We start from the raw sequence: 19,401 nt of genomic DNA on the forward strand, positions 1-19,401 counted from the left end.
TCTGCATAGTTCCTTCCTTATTTCGGATATCGTGACACTTTTATATATCACAGTGTTTAGCTGGTGATATATCACTAAAACCAGATATCCCCCAGCCCTATCTGCAACCAAGCACAGAAAAGTGAAAATGCACTTCTATCATTCTCATTTGCAAATTCCAGCTCACTTATTTCCCTCACTGAAGCTCTAGTGTAGTTAAAAGGAAAGCAGTGCAGCTGTAGCCTCCCTCCCTAGCAACACCTAAAGGCAGCCCTGTTTAGGGAAGTTTTTAATCTGTGATATTTTAAAATGTATTTTGGTATTTGTTGGAAGCCGCCCAGAGTGGTGGGGGAAACCCAGCCAGATGGGCGGGGTATAAGTAATAAATAATAATAATAAATATTAACAATATTGCATGATCCCAAAGCATATAGTCAAATCACTAAAATTAATGGTACCTATGGGGAGCTTGGGGTGTTAGGGGAAGGTTAGTATCTCGTGGGGAGGCACAGCATGCTCCTTCTGGGGTAGATAATCCACCTTTGGTCCCCACCCTGCACTCAGCTCTCACCTGTGGACCCTAGAAGCTGTCAGCACGCGATAGCGGCCACACCTTGGGAAATGGTTTTGACTGGCTGGCAGCCGCTGGCTAAATCAGGTGAGGGTAGCCGATAGGTCTCAAACCCTCAGAACCCAGCACAAATCCAAAGCAGATTCCCTAAGATGGTTGGATGGCGTCGTGTGTACCTCCTTCCGGCAACTCCTGCAGCCAAGCTGGTGCCAAATTTATTGCTCTGGTTTCCTTTGAACTACATCAACAAGGCAGAGGGGAGGGGGTCTTCTGGGCAGCCCAGGACCTCCATACACAATGCCTAGGCTTGAGCCCCTGAGAGGTCATTTGGTACCAGTCTATGCAGCTACAGGTTGGCGCTGTGATTCTCCAGTAATTTGACTTTGAACCCAGAGGCACACTCCATTGTCTTTCAAGACAGACAGATGCCAACGAAATGGTACTGCTTTAAATTGCTTTATTTTGGCTGGACATATGCAATAGTTATCGCATACAGATAAGAATAATAGGTATAAAGTATTTCCAAGCCAGAATGTTTTACTGCCCCCTGCCTCTCATTTTATAGAGGTATAAATTACTGTATCAAGGAACAGGATCTACTTTCCAAACTCTCAAGTTATTTCTTGCTTAACTTGGCAAATGCCTGTTGCGTATGGATATAAATTTATACCCCTTTGCCATATATTCATATTATATTTGGCAGGAAAGGCATGTGAGATCTCTTAACACGGCTGTCCTGTCTGACCTAAAAGCTACCGTAGTACAGGCTTCCGATTCGTCGCGCTGGTGAAGTTGGACGCAGGGACTTCGTGCTCCGAAGTCCCTGGCTTCGTGGAGGGGGGGGAAAGTCCGCAGAGCGAGCGGACTCCCCGAAAAAACACCGGGTAGAGAGTCCCGGTGACATAGTGCCCAGCTGTTTGCTCCGGACGCGAATCCTCTGCTGCCCGAGAGCTCAGTAGAGCAATCGAGAGCCAGCGGAGTGGAGTCGCGGGAGCCATTTTTGGGTTACATCTTACCTCCTCGAAGTGAAGCTCCGAGTCCTCAGCCTGCAAGCGGCGGATTCTTCCAAGGAAATAAAAGACTTCTTCAAAGTAAGTCAAATCTCCATTCGGATCTTTAAAATTTTAAATTTGAAGATAGGAAGAGATTCTAAAGTAACGGAAGCCGATCTCTTCCAAATGGACAATCGGGAGGCGCATTAAATATTCCCAAGCCGAAAAGGGAAAACTTCTTTCAAGATTGCGGACCCGAGAGAAAGAAAGACTTTTCCAAACCTCCCCAGCCCCCGGTGTCGTTGCCCCTTGAGGTTCAGCAGCAACAAGGGGGAGGACGCTTTGACAGCTGTCAAAAGCTGTCAAATTGTTAAAGGACTAAGAAAGACGATTTTATTCCTGTGAATTGGAAAAATTGATTCAAAAGGTTTTAAAAGGATTTAAGTGGACTGTAAATTTGAAATCTGATGAGGTTAAAGACAAAGGATAAGAACAGCCAAGATGGAGCCGACAACGTGGTAGAGAGGAATTTTCCAGTACCCTTCTGCCCTTATCTCTGGTCTGCCTGTGGTCAAGTGAACTATGAAAACAAAATTCTCTCGAGCTTTCCAGGAGGCTGTGCTGGGCTATCTACAAACATGGGAAGATATCTACAAGGAAAGGCAATGCTTCAATCCAACAGAAAAGGAGAATGAGGTGCAAGAGCAAGATTTAGAGGACAATTTTGATTATGAGATTGTGTGTGAGGAGCAACAATTTGAGGACAATTTGGAGACTGATTCAGACTATAAAAAATATGTGTTGGATGATGAAAAACAAAGATCAGAACAAAGAGATGAGGCCGACAAGGAGAAGCAAAGTGAAGAGAAGATTGATGGAAGTGAAAATCCTGGAGAGACTGAAATGTTGAATGGTGTTAGTGAAGGGAGGGAAAGGCAGAAAGAGGGAGGAGCAGAGGTCTGGAAGTGGATGTGGGAAAGAATTGGTGTGGGGTAAAAATTTTAGTTTAAGGTACTTTTTTTGGTTTATGAACAACGGTGTCGGAATCTTGGCCTGTTAAAGGATATGCTGATCCAATTGGGAGGAGGGACATTGGGGGGGGGAAGGAGAGATTTCTATAGTTTAAGGTTAAGAGCTTTCTGGAGGGAGTAAAAAGAATGGCTGAGGAAATATGCTTAGAGTTTGTTTTTGAATAATTTTGGTGATCAGGAGGTGTTTGGGTGGAAAACTGCCTGTCTCCCCCTTCTTACTCTTGGTACCCAGTGGCAGGGGGTGCCTTGAGGGGAGAGGGAAGGGTGGAGGGAAACCCAGACACAAAAATGGAACCTTTTGACTGCTGGACTCCTCGGGCTACCCCAGTGGCAGGGGGGGGGGCTCAGAGGGGGACAGCATGAAGAAGGAGGAGGATTGTGTTAATATTATAAGAATAAGATTCTGAATTGGATTAGAAAACCCGCCATAACTATGTAAAGAGGTTGGGAAATCCAGGAGGAGGAGAGTCGTGGAAGCCATTAATATTTTTCCTTTTTTTTTTCCTTTCCCCCCCCTTTTTATATTTTTGCTTCCCCCCCCTTTTTTCCTTGTTTTTCTTTTTTTCCAGTACAGTGAAGAAATAGCTGGGGGATAAGCCAATCCCCAGAGATCCTCCGCCTTTGTCCTCTCAGTGGCAGGGGGGGGGATGAGGGGGGGAGGAAGGAGGGGGGAGGTCAAACCCAGCTTAAAATGGACCCCTTTGTTCCCCAATACCCATGGGTCTCACTGGTGGCAGAGGTGGGCTTGTGGGTGGAGGGAAAATGAAGGGACAGAGTTTATGTTGTATACTTTGTATGTGTTTTCTTTTTCTAAAAATTAATAAAAATTATTTTTTTTAAAAAAATAAAAGCTACCGTAGTACAAGCCTTTCAGAAATGCTGGAGTTTTTGACAAACACACAAACTCTTATTTTGTCTAAAAGACATGATTCTGTCTGTTTTTGCAGGGGCTATTGTTGTGTGAAGGGACGTGGGTGGCGCTGTGGTCTATACCACTGAGCCTAGGGCTTGCCAATTGGAAGGTCAGTGGTTTGACTCCCCGTGATGGGGTAAGCTCCCGTTGTTCAGTCCCAGCTCCTGCCAACCTAGCAGTTCAAAAACACGCCCAAAATTGCAAGTAGATAAATAGGTACCGCTTCGGCAGGAAGGTAAACGGCGTTTCCATGTGCTGCTCTGGTTTCGCCAGAAGTGGCTTAGTCATGCTGGCCACATGACCTGGAAAAACTGTCTGCGAACAAATGTCGGCTCCCTCGGCCAGTAAAGCGAGATGACTGCCGCAACCCCAGAGTCATTCGCGACTGGACTTAACAGTCAGAGAAGAAACTAAAAGTTATCCTTAGGTCATGTACGGTTCAAAGGCATATTTGCTGAAAACAGAATGTGAAATAGCATTATTTCCCTAAAGCTAATCTTCCAGAAAGAGTTGAGGACCCTTTCATTACATCTTCAAGGTAATATAGGAAAATACAGGTAAGGAGAACTGTTCAGTCTTTCTGCTCAATAATGTTATTCTTATTTGTGAATTACTGTTATTTAAGTCTATTTGTTTGTCTACAAACATTTAATTTTTACCCTCATACTTTACGGAATGTTTGACAAATCCCATTTATGTATTATGCCGAATATGAATAAGAAGTACAACAGACAGAGGAAGCTGCCTTGCACTGAATAAGACCCAATAGACCACCTGTCTCAGTTACTGTCTACACTGACCAGCAGTGGCTCCAGTTTTCAGACAAGGGTCTATTCCAGCCCTACCTGGAGATGCCAGAGATTGAACCTGGGACCTTCTGCATGCAAAGCATGTGTTTTACCACTGAGCTATGATCTTTTCCCTAAACATGAAGAGGAAGAACACGTGAAGAGTTCTGCTGGATCGGACCAACTACAGTGGATGCTCAGGTTGCGAACGTGATCCGTGCGGGAGGCACGCTCGCAACCCGCACCGCTGTGTCTGCGCACGCGCAGGTTGTGATTTGGTGCTTCTGCGCATGCGCAAAGCGCGATTTGGCGCTTCTGCACATACTCAAGCGCCGAAACCCAGAAGCAATTCTTTCTGGTACTTCCGGGTTCGGCACAGAGCGCAACCCAAAAAAACGCAACCTGAAGCGGCTGTAACCCAAGGTATGACTGTATCTGGTCCAGTAGCCTGTTACCACAGTGACCAACCAGATGCCGATGGGAAGTCCAGAAACAGGACATGAGTGCAATACTAATTCAGGAGTTAATGGACAAATAGCTATGATGACTAGTTGCCATTGATAGACTTGGGCTGACCTAATAATAATAATAATAATAATAATAATATTTTATTTGTACCCTGCCCATCTGGCTGAGTCTCCCCAGCCACTCTGGGCGGCTCCCAATTGAATATTAAAAACAATACAGCATTAGCACAATTACAAAAGTCACAAACAATACATAAACCACATCAAAAAATACACAACCAAATGGAAAACAATTTCCACATAAACCAAAACCTAAAACTAAGAATACAGCCTTAATACAGTTTAAAATGACGTAGGTAAAAAATAACAGGAATTTAAACAAAAAACAAAACAAAATGGAGCCCCCTCTGCCCAGCAGCAGCGGCAGCAGCAGTCCTTTATAGAGCCCATCAGGCCCTGCCCTGGGCCAGGTGGTGAGTGGCAGGACTGGGGCCCTCAGGCGCCGAGCAGAGGAGTCCTCCTAATCTCATGTCATGACTTTATGGGAGTAAAACACAACATAGGACTTTAGATTTCTGGGCTAAACGAGCACGTCTTCCGGTAACCCTAGCTGACTGAACAGATGGTAAAATGGGGACCAGCCAGCAAACTTGGAGTGGCATCTCCCTAGTGCATGCACCCGGTCAAGCAACTGTAACAGTACACAAATCAGAGGGACAAAATTATCCACAGAACTTCAACAAGAGTGATAAGCAAGGTCTCTTTTCTTGTTGAAGGCAGTGCTGAAAGCCAACAACGTTCCTCCAAAATAGCAGGTTGCATGACTGATTGAGGTATATTCTAAACACTGTTCCTTTACAGTTTGCAAAGAGGCAGGAAATACCCCCCCCACACACACACACAGCCACACACAACTTGATTAAAGTCATACATATCCTGTGATATTTATGGCGTATACATACTGGGTTATTTAGTCTAAATAGTATGAAACAAATTGGTTTCAGTAAAGGACCCTTATAAATACTGTTCTTTTAGCTTTGTCTATTGTCTAATGGGCAAGTCACCACACACATTGCTGAATCACACAGTATCATCAATGTTCAAGTAAAATAGGAAGCTCTACAGGAAGACTGCAAGAGGATGTGTCTCTAAATTTGGCTGAATACAAGGAGTATCCTATGTATTTATTTCTGGGAAGGGACAGAAGAAAACACAAATATGGCAAAGCTGTTTGCTTTCTTAAAATGACTTATTTAAGGAGCCTCTGGATGGAGGGAAACAATATTGCTTCAAGAGACAGTCAATGTTGCATTTGCTGATTATAATTTAAACCACACTGTGGACAGGACAGAAACAGTTACCGGTATCACACAAGCGGAACTGTCAGCTCCTTAATTTCCAATGTGCTTCTCTTTCAATAACCATTTCACTTGCCAACTAACAAGATGCTTTTCCTTGACAAAATTAATTCCAAAGCACATGTATAAGAGTGTGTACACATGAAACTATTTTGTCAAAATCAGCTATCAATAGACTTTTACTGGCAGTGATCCTACAATTAAAATTCCTTGGAGTTTCTTTTCACTGCATGAAGAAACAAAACTGATATTTTTTATTTAACAGGATACGGTACTTAATTCACATCATTGTTAGAAGTGTCTTTAATCATACTGCCATCCTGATTTCCTTGAAGTTATTTTATTTAATATATAGTGGGTGTCTATATATTTTAGAGGGCACAAAATTGTGTAATTAAAAAGAGGAACATTTCATTGATTAGCTGAAACTTCTGAGAATCATTTCTTTTAAAGTGTGTTTTTGCTTCTCAGTGTCATTGACAATGGCTTGCAAACATGGGGAAGAATCTGGTAGACTAAGAGAGGGATGATGGCCAAAGAAGCAGTCCTCTATAAAACTAGTTTTGCTTCAATACCTTTTGAAATAAATTGTTTTCATTTGCACATATTTAAATAATTATATGCAAGGTAACTGACTAATGGCTTCTCTATCACAGAACATGTTCAAAGTTTGAATTACATACATGAAAATTGATTCGATTTATAGGGATGTAGCTGCATACATTTTCTGAAAATAGAATCCACGTTTTCTTGATGAAAGGTGTAGATAAGAGGAGGCACCTGTGTGGCAGAAGGCAGAGTCCTGAATATTTTAGGCATCTAAACACCTACTGCTTCTACAAGTTACTTCTGGTGGCTTGTACATACTTCCTTCCCTAAATGGTAGGTTATCGAGACATATTTCCTTAAGATGTATGCACACAAAAAATGTGCTTCTATTTTGTTTTCTTTATCAAAAGACCTGCACAAGGTGGTCTGGAAACCAGCTTTGCTTCTGCATAGCTATGAGCTGTCCAGAGTGCAGGTTGAGAGATTACAAAATGAGCCCTGCAGGTGTGAAAAGCTGTTAAAAGCCTTATTTAGTATTCCACAGGCTCCTGTTCCAAGTGGACCTTGAAGGAGTCTTGTATAATTTCTGCTACCGTATTTCTCCAAGTGAACATGCCTAATTTAACCAGAAACAGAGAGTGCAGCATAATTAATGCACCGCTTGAAAAGCAGCAAAGTGAAAAGAGCCTAGTCCAAATCTGAACTACACTTTTGATAAAAATGGAAGAGTTTGTGATATAATTTGTCCAAAAACAGTTGTCCCCTCTCCTGCTGGCAGAAGGGATCCTAAGCTCTTCCTGTCCAGAAAGGCAGTGCTGCCTATTAATTACTGGTGTCAGACGACAACTTCAATGGGACTCCCTCCTGGGACTTATCAGCTAATCAATGCTGAGAGCGAGATCCCCTAAAGGTGTGCTTTCAGTTATTGCACTGATTGGTCTATTTAGTTGGATACCATCCTACTTCTTCCACCTGGCATAACATAAGGGACACATATACCAATTTCCTGTGAAGTGCAGTGATCATGCATCACCATGAACAGGAATAGATTCCTGATCACAGATGGAAACCAAACTACAGCCTTTGCAGCATTCTGGCTCCATCCTTATCCATTTATGAACAAACATCTCACAAGACAATGAAGATATCCATAAAATAAGCCATTTCCAGTCCCACAAGAAATAACACGAGTACATGGAACAGATACTACGGGGCAACACACTGGGGACTGTGGCTGTCAATGAGAAGGCAAAGGTAGCTGTACGCTTCATTAAGACCCAGATTTAAGCAATGCTACAGATCTTTCCCCTTTACTGTTTTCAATATCACATCAGACTCTGGCAATGAGGATTACTAAGCAGATCAGAACAGTCACATCTTTCTACTAAAAGGCATGTATCACTAAGCTCTCCCAGCATCACACTAACACAACAGCAGTGTTCAGTTAACTCAGAGGAGGTTAATCCATGGTGCTCCAGGCGTTGGACTCCACATTCTGTCAGTCCCAACCAAAATGGACAATAGTCAGGGATGTAGTCCGGCAACATCTCAAGAGCCAAAGGTTAGACACCTCCTATTTAACTAGTCACATTCTACCTCTTTCTTCATCAGGGATAATGGACCTGTGGTCCATTGCTGACCATTTCTGATACTGGCTGCACAGCGGAAAGGAGCTGGAATACAGCAACATCTGGAGGACCACAGGTTTCCTATTCCTTCCTCATACAAACACAAGCTTGATTCACACTTCACTTTAAACAAGCATTGGATTAATCTAATGGGTGTACTCTAAGAATGACTAATGTTGGATACAACCCTAAGATTGCAATCCTAAACCTACTTACTCGGGAGAAAGCCCCATGGAACACAACAAGACTTACTGCAGAGGAAGCATGCATAGGACTCTGCTGCAAATATGACTCATGAAAACTTTACTTTTAAAATAAAGTAGAAACAGCAACAACATACAGTGGTACCTCGACTTACGAACAACTCGACAACCAAATTTTTCGACTTACAAATGGGGGTAATGGCCGCACGCTTACGAATGTCTCGACATCCGGAAAAAAACCGCGGCTGTTTTAGATAGGGATTTTTCGACTTAGGAATTTTTAGATAGGGTTGCTTCGACTTACGAATTTTTCTGTTTCCAATGCATTCCTATGGGAAATCACGTTTCCAATGGAGTTTTTCGACTTTTTATTTACACCAATACATTCCTGGTTTTATTGGAAATGTTAAATAATCCAAGCCACTTTTTCAAGCCTATCAGTACCAGGAAGTATCCTGGCAGAATCTTAAAAAAGGAGCTGTAGATTTTTTTGAAACTGATGAGAAAAACCAGTGGCTTACTAAAAATACCCTGCTGCTTTAAAAGCAAAATCTAAACTCTGCATGGATAGAACTTCCTGATATGAGATTCAAGTGATTAGGTAGTGCCTTTCCTGTATTTTCCAGGTTATGAGTTTCTTTTCAGGAGATTCAGAACCATGGATGCAGAAAGGAAACGGTTTTAAGATAACTTTGCCTCTGATTATCCAATAGACTAGGATGTTCAGTCAACTTTTTGTGTAAAATTTACATTTTTATATCACCTGGAACATATTTAGCAAAAGCACATTTCCTGGTGAATTCAGATCCTGCTTTTGATTAATGTGATCACAGGAGACCCTAACAGCATTCTTCGTGGTAGTCATTCTATGGACAAAAAGTATCAGAATACAGAACTTAAGGTGGTATCGAAAGTCTAGTTCACACATCCTCAGGTGACCTCAGGAGCGGAGTCTATGAGCATGATGGACAGGCTGGTCATGCCTGCACCACAGCAGCATTTGTGTGAACTGATGCCTCCATATCAGTACTGTACACATACTTCCCACAATTCCCATGACAGTGGTGACACTTTTTAGAGAAGCTGGTTCATACAAGTTAGACAAGTCTGAGACAGCCCCATATGCACCCAAGAAAAATGATTTAAACCGAGTTCCACATGGCAAATGTGTTCACTGACTCATAGTTCCACTAAAGCCAACGATGGCAGAGCATCGTAATTCCAAGTATCATAACCACACCCACACAGCTGTGTTCTCGCTTTTGTCCAGATGCATCACCTCACTAGTATATATATTTTTAGTCTGATAGCAGGAGAATGTTATGATTTTTTCTGATTATTTTTTACTTGCTCAAATCACACAGCCATTAAAATAGTTCAACTGTCCCTTACCTACCCCAAGACTGATGCGTTGAATAACCAGATGTCCTCTAAAAAGGTAAAGGTAAAGGACCCCTAACAGTTAAGTCCAGTCACAGATGACTCTGGGGTTGCGGAGCTCATTTCACTTTACTGGCTGAGGGAGCCGATGTTTGTCCGCAGACAGTTTTTCCAGATCATGTGACCAGCATGACTAAGGCGCTTCTGGCGCAATGGAACACCAAAACCACAGCAGTGCACGGAAACGGCGTTTACCTTCCTGCCGGAGCGGTACCTATTTATCTACTTGCACTTTGACATGCTTTCAAACTGCTAGGTTGGCAGGAGCTGGGACCAAACAATGGGAGCTCACCTCGTCGCGGGGATTCAAACTGCCAACTTTCTGGTTGACAAGCCCAAGAGGCTCAGTGGTTTAGACCACAGCGTCCCCTACTAGATGTCCTCTAGTACAAAATAAACTGAAATATTTGAAAACACAAGTTGTCACGGGACAGCCAGGGAGCGCCCTTGGGTCAGGGGAAGGAGGAGAGTCAGAGCAGGAACAGTCAGAAGGTGAAAACAGGGAAATGATGGAAGAGGCAGAGGGGGAGAGGGCAGAGGGCGGTCAAGCGGTGTCAGGACTCTGCGATGCTGAAGAAGAGTCCTGCCATCAACCAGTCAGCTCAGGGACAGAAGGGGAAGCTGTGCCTTCTGCACAGGCGAGGAGAGAGTTAAAACGCAGGGATCAGAGGCGTCTCGCGAGATTCCCTCGCCTACTGTGTTGGAGAAGAAGTCAGAAGAAGCCACTCCCCAAATCTGACTCGTCGGACTCAGACACATGATTTGGAACTGTGCTGTTTGTACATATGTAAATAAAGAACTGTAAATATCTCTCTGAGTGAGCAGAGGGTGTTTATTGCGAAGAGCAGACACCACCTTGGCACAAGTACACAAGGTGGGCTCATAACAGTATTGACTATAATCACAAAAAATACTATTTTTAAAGTTTTACATGATCCTTGTGAACTGTATAACAACATACATTCTGAATTTAAATAACCATTTAACTTCAATATATTGATAATTGGAGAAAAACCAAATGTTCTTATTGGATTTTTCTCCCACATTTCATTCTGATGTAATAAAAAACTCTATAGATACCTGAACGTGTGCTAAGGGTTGTGATACAGTCATATTAATGTCAGTCACATTAATTCTTGCACAAAACTGGTTAGCAAATTCAGACCTTTTCACATGGATGAGAGAATTTAATTTCCTATTTATTATATGTACACAAAGCTCCAGTAACTTTTGACATTAGGATTCCACTACCTCTCTCAGAAAAAAATGCTGAGGAAGTATAAATACTGTGCTGTGAACCAAGGGAGAAGGTTCATGTCTGCAAGTCTCCAGTGTGCATCATACAAAAAGTAAAAAACAACAACACACATTTCCAAGCGTACCCTAGCACAGCTGGAGCTGACAGGAGTTGTAGTCCGACAACATCTGGGGGCCCAAGGTTAAAGAGGCTGCATAATTTCACAGTGCACAAATACAATCAAGTCAAAGTTTTCCCTCCATGCATCTATTCCAATCAATTTCTATGTCCAGCTTTATATCAACCCAAGTTAAGTTATCAATGAGCGCACTCTGCACAGAAGCAGGATCCATCCATGGCTCAGGAAAGGCAGAACAGGCAACATCATGTTCCTACATCACAACATCAAGAAAGGCTGCACTTTGAAGGGCCATTTCTGTGTTTGGCTATACCAATTCAGGCATCAGTGAGATCACAGCACTGAAAATTCTTCCATGCAAGGATATTCCTTCCACACAGAACAACAAGCATATCAGTGAGAACTAGGCTAGAACCCTAGTCGCTAATTTGCTAGTTTTCTATTAGGAGAGAGGAATACTTGTCATAGTTCCTACTTGTAATGTGGTGGTGGTTCAGCACAAGTAGGTTTATCACCTCTTACAGTCAAACTAGGCTAAAGAAACATGTCTGGTAAACCACATCCACAGCAGTCATCTCTACCTATACTGGATATCAGCTGTAGATACCTTTCTACCACCTTCTGTAACAAAATGGAGAAACACCAGTGCTGAGTAGTTTTCTGTTGTGCTGTCTTTAAAAATGGCACTCTTTTCCCTCTCCAGAAATGGCTAAAGCAGATCCACAAAGTCAAAGCCATCTGATGTGATTCCAAAAGTAAAGCTGGAAAAAGTTCTGATGCATATTTATTTAAACTGACAGCTTACCTTATTATGTTCATAGCTGTATGGGATTCTGAGTGTATCCATAGCTCTGATCATAGACTGCATTGCTGTGAATATATTCTGATACACAAGCTTTGTGAAGCCCCTTTTGTCCTCATCAGAGTATCCAGAACCATGGATGATTCTCATTTGTTTGATAAATGTGCTCTTGCCACTTTCTCCTGTACCTGAAAAACAATCAAATACAGATGCATCATTAGACTACAATATCTGAAGAAAATGCAGCAGTTGCACAACTTCATTTGTCCAGTTAAAGCAAACTTTATTCCGTACTACAACCGTTTTGGGTTCATGTATTAATTCCACTCTAACACTGTTATTGTTATTGTTATTCCTCAATCGCTGCTTGAAAATGCATAGACACAATAAATTTATGATTAAACACTTTTACACACAATGTAAGAACTAGTTTTCAAATATATTTCCTTGCCACTGGGCAACATTACCATCCATCAATATTCAAGCAATTAGCTACATCAGCTAGGTAGTATTTTGATACTTACTTGTGAAACCCAGTTTCATATCCAAAATCATTTTAAAAAATATTTTATTCATTATCCTCTCCTAGCAATTTTCAAACTTCTCAAATTTGGTTTTGAAGTTTTGCTAAATTGAAATTCCTGAATTATTTAGAAAATAAGGTCACTTATGAAGCTTTGCATCTCCTCCACGACAAACAACACACATTGTATGTGGTACAGTATTCCCTTGAAAGCTGAGAAAAGATGCAAAGTTTCTATTTTATAAAATACTGAACAACTTCAGGAAGTAGGGAGGATGAGACACTTGAACCTCCAGATTCTGACATCATCCTAGGGTTTTCAAAGGTGCAACAGTTTTTAAAAAATCATTATCAAACATTTCTTTAAAAAAAGAAACAGCAGAACATCATACAATCCCTGGCCCCCCAAAAACCCAGCATAAATAAGTCTTAAGATTTATACCACTCAGCCCAGTGAACAGACTGATAGAAGTGGAAGCCAAAGAAGGGCCTCTGATGCAGAGCTTAGCACAGGGATGGCAAACTAAGGCCTGGGGACCAGGTGCGGCCCACTGGGCTCCTTAATCCAGCCCGTGAATCTTGCGGATCCTGCCGCCCGCTTGGTCAGTCCCTGTGCTAAACGACGTGGCAGCCGTGGCAGGTCCGTTGGGGGGTGCTTTCGGGAAAGGGTGGGTCCGGCCCCCACAAAGTCTGAGGGACAGTGGACCGGCACCCTCCTGAAAAAGTTTGCTGACCCCTGGCTTAGCATATGGGGAATTTCATGTGGAAGTTACTGGTTAAATCTTACCTCCTGCATAGTTTTTAACATCATGAGACTTAGCACTACCTATAAGAGTAAGTGTTAACTGAACCCTGGGTTGCCAGATGCTGTTGGAATACAACTCCCATCATTTCCAGCCAGTTTTGCCAATGGTCAGGGATGATGGGAATTGTAGTCCAATAATCCGCGGGGGATCCAAGGTTGAGGAACAGTGGACAATAATATATTTGAGTTTCCATGCATGGAATAATAGCCAAAATGCGAGGGGGATGGGAGGAGAAAGCACGCACAAAAATGTGTACATACAAACTTGCAAGACATCTTTAAAGAACTGTCTTTTTTAAAAATTGGCAGGAACCCCTGAATGTGACCGAATTTGAAACTCTTCAAATACTTTCTCTGACTCTTTAAAAGCTGTACGGTATGTACACCAGAAAATGGCAGCTCAGCCGCATGGGTCTCTGCAGTAATTGATGGGCTTCACTCCAAATAAGTGATGGCATCCTGTTTCCTCCTCTGAACTGTACTTATTTCTGGAATTAATAATTTATCATCTTTCCCCCATCTACTGGTATATGTCGTGCCCCTTTTGAGATGACAGTTCCTGGAAGAAGGTGATGACAATCCTTTCTGCATCTTCCTCTCCAGGGGTAATATGAACTTCCAAATATTGACTCAACAGGAAGGCCCCTTTCCTTCCTTTACCTAACTGTTCCTTTTGATATCAACCCCCTTGCTGCACAAAGGAATCACTCTGGCTATTTCCTGTTAAGGTTATACAGTATAAGCAGAGCGTCTTATATAAAGAGAATTTTCTTTTCCTTAATTAATAGCATAATCTTCTGAATATTAGGATCACTTCTGGGTGTCTCTCTCCCCAATACCAGAAGGGCAAGAGGAAAGACCAGTAACCTGCATCTTTGTGACTTCTTTCTGGGTGCTCTTTTATATTTACTAGCTTCTATACTTCTGTTTTACCAAGGGAATCCCCAAGTATACAGAAAGCATATTCTTATTTTGGGGTGCACCCATTTCATTTCCAAACCCCAAGTTTGCAATTAGAAGGAATGATCAGTGACCTAAAAACAAAGCTCATGAACTTCTTAGACATATCCAGCAACCTCCCCCTAACACTCTGTTATGCATAGTTCTGAAATCCTTCTGCGTTTCTTTAGCAGTTTAGAGAAACTGGTAAGAGTCTTTCAGAGGAGAAAATTGAAGAGTGTCACTGAGGAATAAATATCAATTTTTGAAAAATGTACAGTCATACCTCGACATCCGAACGCTTCTACTTCCGAAGGTTTTGACTTCCGAAGTCGACAACCCTGGAAGTCTGCGCCTGCGCAGAGCAGTGTGTGCGGTCGGCGCATGCGCAGAAGCACAAAATCGCGCTTCGCGCATGCGCACAAGCATCACTTCAACATCTGAAAACCTTGACTTACGAAGATGGCCGCGGAACGTACTGTCTTCGTAAGTCGAGTTACCACTGTAGTCAATATGACCCTGAGGTACACACTAAATTCCTATTTATAAGGTCCCCAGAATTTGTGCAATAAAAACAGAAAAGGAGATCTGTGCTTCACTTTGGGGAGAGGGAAGAGAAGAGGCAACACTTATTCCTAAATAGCTTTCGGTACAATATATTTTTTTAGTGAGATCAATCTCTTCTGAAAGTGTCTCTGTTTATGAGCAAAGTGGGGCATATAAGAGCTATAACCTCAAAAGAAACAGATTTCCTAAGAAAATCTGGCTATTTTTCCAGTACTTAATTTCCAGATTTCCTAAGAAAATCTTGGCTATTTTTCCAGTACTTAATAAAACATAGAAGCAGGTGCAGCAAAAATAATAAGCATAGGTTTAAAAAGAGGGAGCATGAATCACAAACTGTGGTCAATTGCAGCAGCAATTCTAAACTAACTTCAAGAAGGCATTTTAAGCAGTCAACGAGCAGTTTTCTACAACATGTTCAGAATTCCACCTACAGACAAAGAGTATAAAATACATATACAGTGTGTATCAGATATATGTGGAAATCCTTATAAAATACACATGAATGGGTTTTTTTGGTCCTTCCTTGCTCATGTCTACTTGAAGTGTAAATATGCAAAGTTTAAATTCAAGTCTGTCTAATATTTGATGTATTATATAAGTATCTTGCACTCTGGCATTTACCTAAATACATAAAGATTTTCTAAGCAATGGCTCTGAGGTTTGAAATGGCTTGAAATTCACATTTGTGAACACATCTGCTCATGCTAGGCTTAGTCAGTATGCCAATATGCCATGTATGTATCGTTTTGGGGTGCAAACATATTGTCAGGGGGACTCCCTACAGGGAGCCTCCCCCCCATGACCCTGACCAGCACTTCGCCCAGCGACAGCACGAGCAGCGAGTCAGGAGGAGGGAATGAGGAATGGAGCGGTTTGGAGAGCGGGCTCAGTGAGGTGTCTGAGCCCTGGCACTGCTCTGGCCGAGGGTCAGCGGATGAGGGACTCGGCGAGATGGCGGAGCCCAGGTGCCGCCCCAGCCAGCAAGAGGGGAAACCTCTCCTTCCGGCACCTGAATTGAGGCGCATGCCCACACGTAGGGCGAAGGGGCAGCGTTTTGGGGTGCCCAGGCTTTTATGCTGGGCGAAAAGCAGGCGGCAGCCATTGCCGGGTTCTGAATCGGACTAGGCAGTCATGTTCTCTGTTATCTCTGCACTGTAAATAGCATGCACAATAAAACTCTTAAAGACTTAAAGGACTGGAGCGCCTTTACTCGAGAGTAGCTGCAACAATCCGCTGACACATATCATTACACATCTACACTGATGTGTGATACAATCCTATTTGACATTTGCGGGATGATACAGAGGACTAGAGCCGGGTGATACCTGGTTTTCAACATCACGATATATCACCAGCTAAACATCACAATATTTCGATACATCACAATATATATCTGCGGCGGTGGAAGACCTTGCTGGGCCCCAACAGCAACAGAGGATCCCGTCACGTATCTCCCCGCGGCGATGGAGGATACGCTGTGCTTCCTCGCAGCAACAGAGGGTCTTGCCGATCCTCCCCAGGGTGGCAGTGTGCAGCACTTCCCCCAGAAGCAGAAGCCCTTGCTGTGCCTCCCCAAAGTGGCGGAGAGTGTGCCGCACTTCACTGCAGCAGCAGAGAGCCTTGCAGCGCCTCCCTGTGGCAGCAAGGGGTCCTGCCATACCACCCCACAGCGGAAAAGAGCCTAGTCGCACTTCCCCGCAGCAGTAGAGGGCCTTGACACGCCTCCCCATGGCGGCAGAGGCTGCACCACGCTTTCCCACAGCAGCAGAGGGCTTTGCCGTGCTCCCCACAGTGACAGAGAATCGCACCATACATCCCCACAGCAAAAATCCCTTCTAATGCAATTTGGGAATTTTTTAACATGGAATTTTGTGAAGCACTTACCTAGATTTGGGAAAGTTTAAAATGGCAGCCCTCATGTGAGCACACCACCCATAGGTGCCAACTCCCTATAGCTGAGGACACTTCAGCCCCACCCCCCAAAAATTGGGATGGAGCTAAGCCTTGCCGGGCCTTCCCACACCTGTGACGAGTCCCATTGGGCTTTCGCCATGAGAATGCCCAATAGCGCTTGCCGTAGGTGCGGGGGAGGGGGCGCCTATGGCACCACCTAAATCCACCGCACTTGAGCAGAAACAGCATGCACATATGAGAGATTATATTCTCCCTTGTTGCTCCTGCTTTGCACTACTTTTGGGTGCTTTAGTGTGGCAGGAATAGGTGTTTGAGCTCTGTTTGTGTTTGAAGCAAGAGGAACAAATAACATGATGGGACATTAAGTAAAGTGAAGAAGAGATCGAGTCTGAGGTGACAGGAACTGAGTTCCTTCCCACCCCTTGGGAAGCGGGGGGCATGCCTGCCAAGTTCCTGTCAGAGAAATAAGGGACCGGACTGGAAGTAGCAGACCGGACGTAGCGCTGTCGCCATTTTGGAACTGGACGGAGCATGCTCAGAAGCGACTTTTGATGCTGCTTTGCCCAGTTCCAAAATGGCCGCTGCGCCAGAAGTCGCACTGCAGCCATTTCGGAACTGGGCAGAGCTGCATCAAAAGTCGCTTCTGAGCATGCTCCGCCCAGTTCCAAAATGGCCGCCACGCCAGAATAAACCAGGAAAAAACAAAAAAAACATTTTTTCAGCTGGGAACAGCTGGAAAAACGGGGGTTTCCCGGGGAATACGGGAGACTTGGCAGCTATGGGGGGGGAGAAGGGAAGGACAGGGGAGTACCATGGCAAGACTCCTGGATGAGAAACAGCAAGAGGGACAGCAAGCTCAATGAGTGCCCCAGGCGGCAAAAGTCCTAGCTACGCCTCTGTCCAAAGATCATCAGAAATTAGTTTCTAGCAGGCTGCGGCTCAGATACTTAAAGATGAATGATAGATACCGTAAATGAGTTGTTGATTAACTTATTTACTCGTTCAAGTTCATAATTAGGAATGCAAAGTACAAACTGCATTGCAAATGCAAAACTGGATAAAACTATGCACCAAACCATATATCTGAAGATTACATGCTAGGTGACATATGCCACACTACTTTCTTTAAAGTCAGTGTTTTGTTTCTTCAGTTAAAGCACAACTAATCTCTGTTGTGTGATCCTGGGCATGCACTGCTACATCAGACCAAGTTGCACTATTCTTTGCAAGGCTCCAGTAACTGACCAGAAAGGAAACTTAGCATCATGAAAGGCAAGAAAAAGAATCTTTCCTGTGAAGATTTAATAGCATTCCCATGCTCTGTGTAAAGTAACTTCAGGTAATCACCAAAGGTCATTCCTATTCCCTTGGGAAGGTTCGATTTAATACTTGGTGGGACACTGAAATTGCGCAACATATCACTGTCACAGGTTCTCTCATAAGGCTCAGCTTACCTTCAGTAGTAACTTTATTCCCCAAAGTGTGCCTTTTTCCACAATTCAGTTTCCATTTAGTTTGTATGATTTGAAGCAATTACTGAGGAACTACATCCACAGCAATGCAATTTTAGACAAAACTTCAGCGTTGTTCTAACATTTAAGCCTTTTCTTGTTCTCAGGACCTGCTTCCCCTAGAAGGCCTCACATTTTCCCATCATGTCTCCAAGTTTTACATTGCTATCTCTAATGTTATATTCTTGTAAAAAAACCCAAACTAATCCATTGAGTTACCTGTTCAAATAACCCAGGTTTACCTCTGACCCTTTGGGTCAGGGGTCCCCAGACTACGGCCCGCGGGCCAGATGCGGCCCAATTGGCCTCCCAATCCGGCCCGCGACGACCTCTGCCGCCCGCTGCCGCCACCCGCTCTTACAGCACGCAGCGCGGCGGCGCTCTTCCAGGTCGGAAAAAAGCGCCGAAAATCGTTTGTGCGCATGCGTATGGGCCTCTCCCGACCCAGAAGAGATCATTTCCTCGGGGGAGGCCCATACACATGCGCACAAACGATTTCCGGTGCTTTTTCTGACCTGGAAGCGCGCCACCGCGCAAGTGTGTGTGTGCATGCGCACAGGCGCGCACTCCCCCGCCCTCCGTGCGATCGGCGCAGCGGGCACCGGCCCAAAGCCAGGTAAGTCTGGGGACCCCTGCTTTGGATGGCATTCAACTAACTTTTTACTCAATCAACTCACTGAAATAAATTAACCTGAGTTACGTACTAATGTTCATTAATTTCAATGGGTTTACTTTGAGTAAAAGTTAGCTGAACACCACCCTATAAAATCATAGATCCAAAATGTTATCATCAACATTCTAATGATTAATAAACAAACAAACAAATAAATAAATAAATAAACAAGATACAGTTGTGTCTTGAGCTCTAGATACTCCAGAGCAAAAACGTCCCAGCAAACCTCTGTCAGGCAGTATTTACACAAAGAATGTAAAACTTTTTGTGGCTATGAAAAGACACAAAATGAGAGAGGCTGCATTTTTAATATCTTTAGTATTCAAAAAAAAAGCACACAGCTAAACAGAGCTGGCATATTTGTCAGGACTT

General features: G+C 43.4%; 1 protein-coding gene across 3 annotated transcripts in view; it reads right to left on the reverse strand.

The window, feature by feature from the left end:
* LOC118077036 (guanine nucleotide-binding protein G(q) subunit alpha) overlaps nt 1-19,401 on the reverse strand; it is an 87,175-nt gene that overhangs the window by 42,391 nt on the left and 25,383 nt on the right. For all 3 annotated transcript variants that reach the window (XM_035100329.3, XM_088653193.1, XM_088653192.1), the window contains one exon: nt 12,101-12,285. In XM_035100329.3, the coding sequence (XP_034956220.1) occupies nt 12,101-12,285 (185 nt within the window). The remainder of the gene's footprint in view (nt 1-12,100; nt 12,286-19,401) is intronic.

Source organism: Zootoca vivipara, chromosome 10 (genome assembly GCF_965207765.1).
Source record: "Zootoca vivipara chromosome 10, rZooViv2.hap1.1, whole genome shotgun sequence".
Taxonomy (NCBI): domain Eukaryota; kingdom Metazoa; phylum Chordata; class Lepidosauria; order Squamata; family Lacertidae; genus Zootoca; species Zootoca vivipara.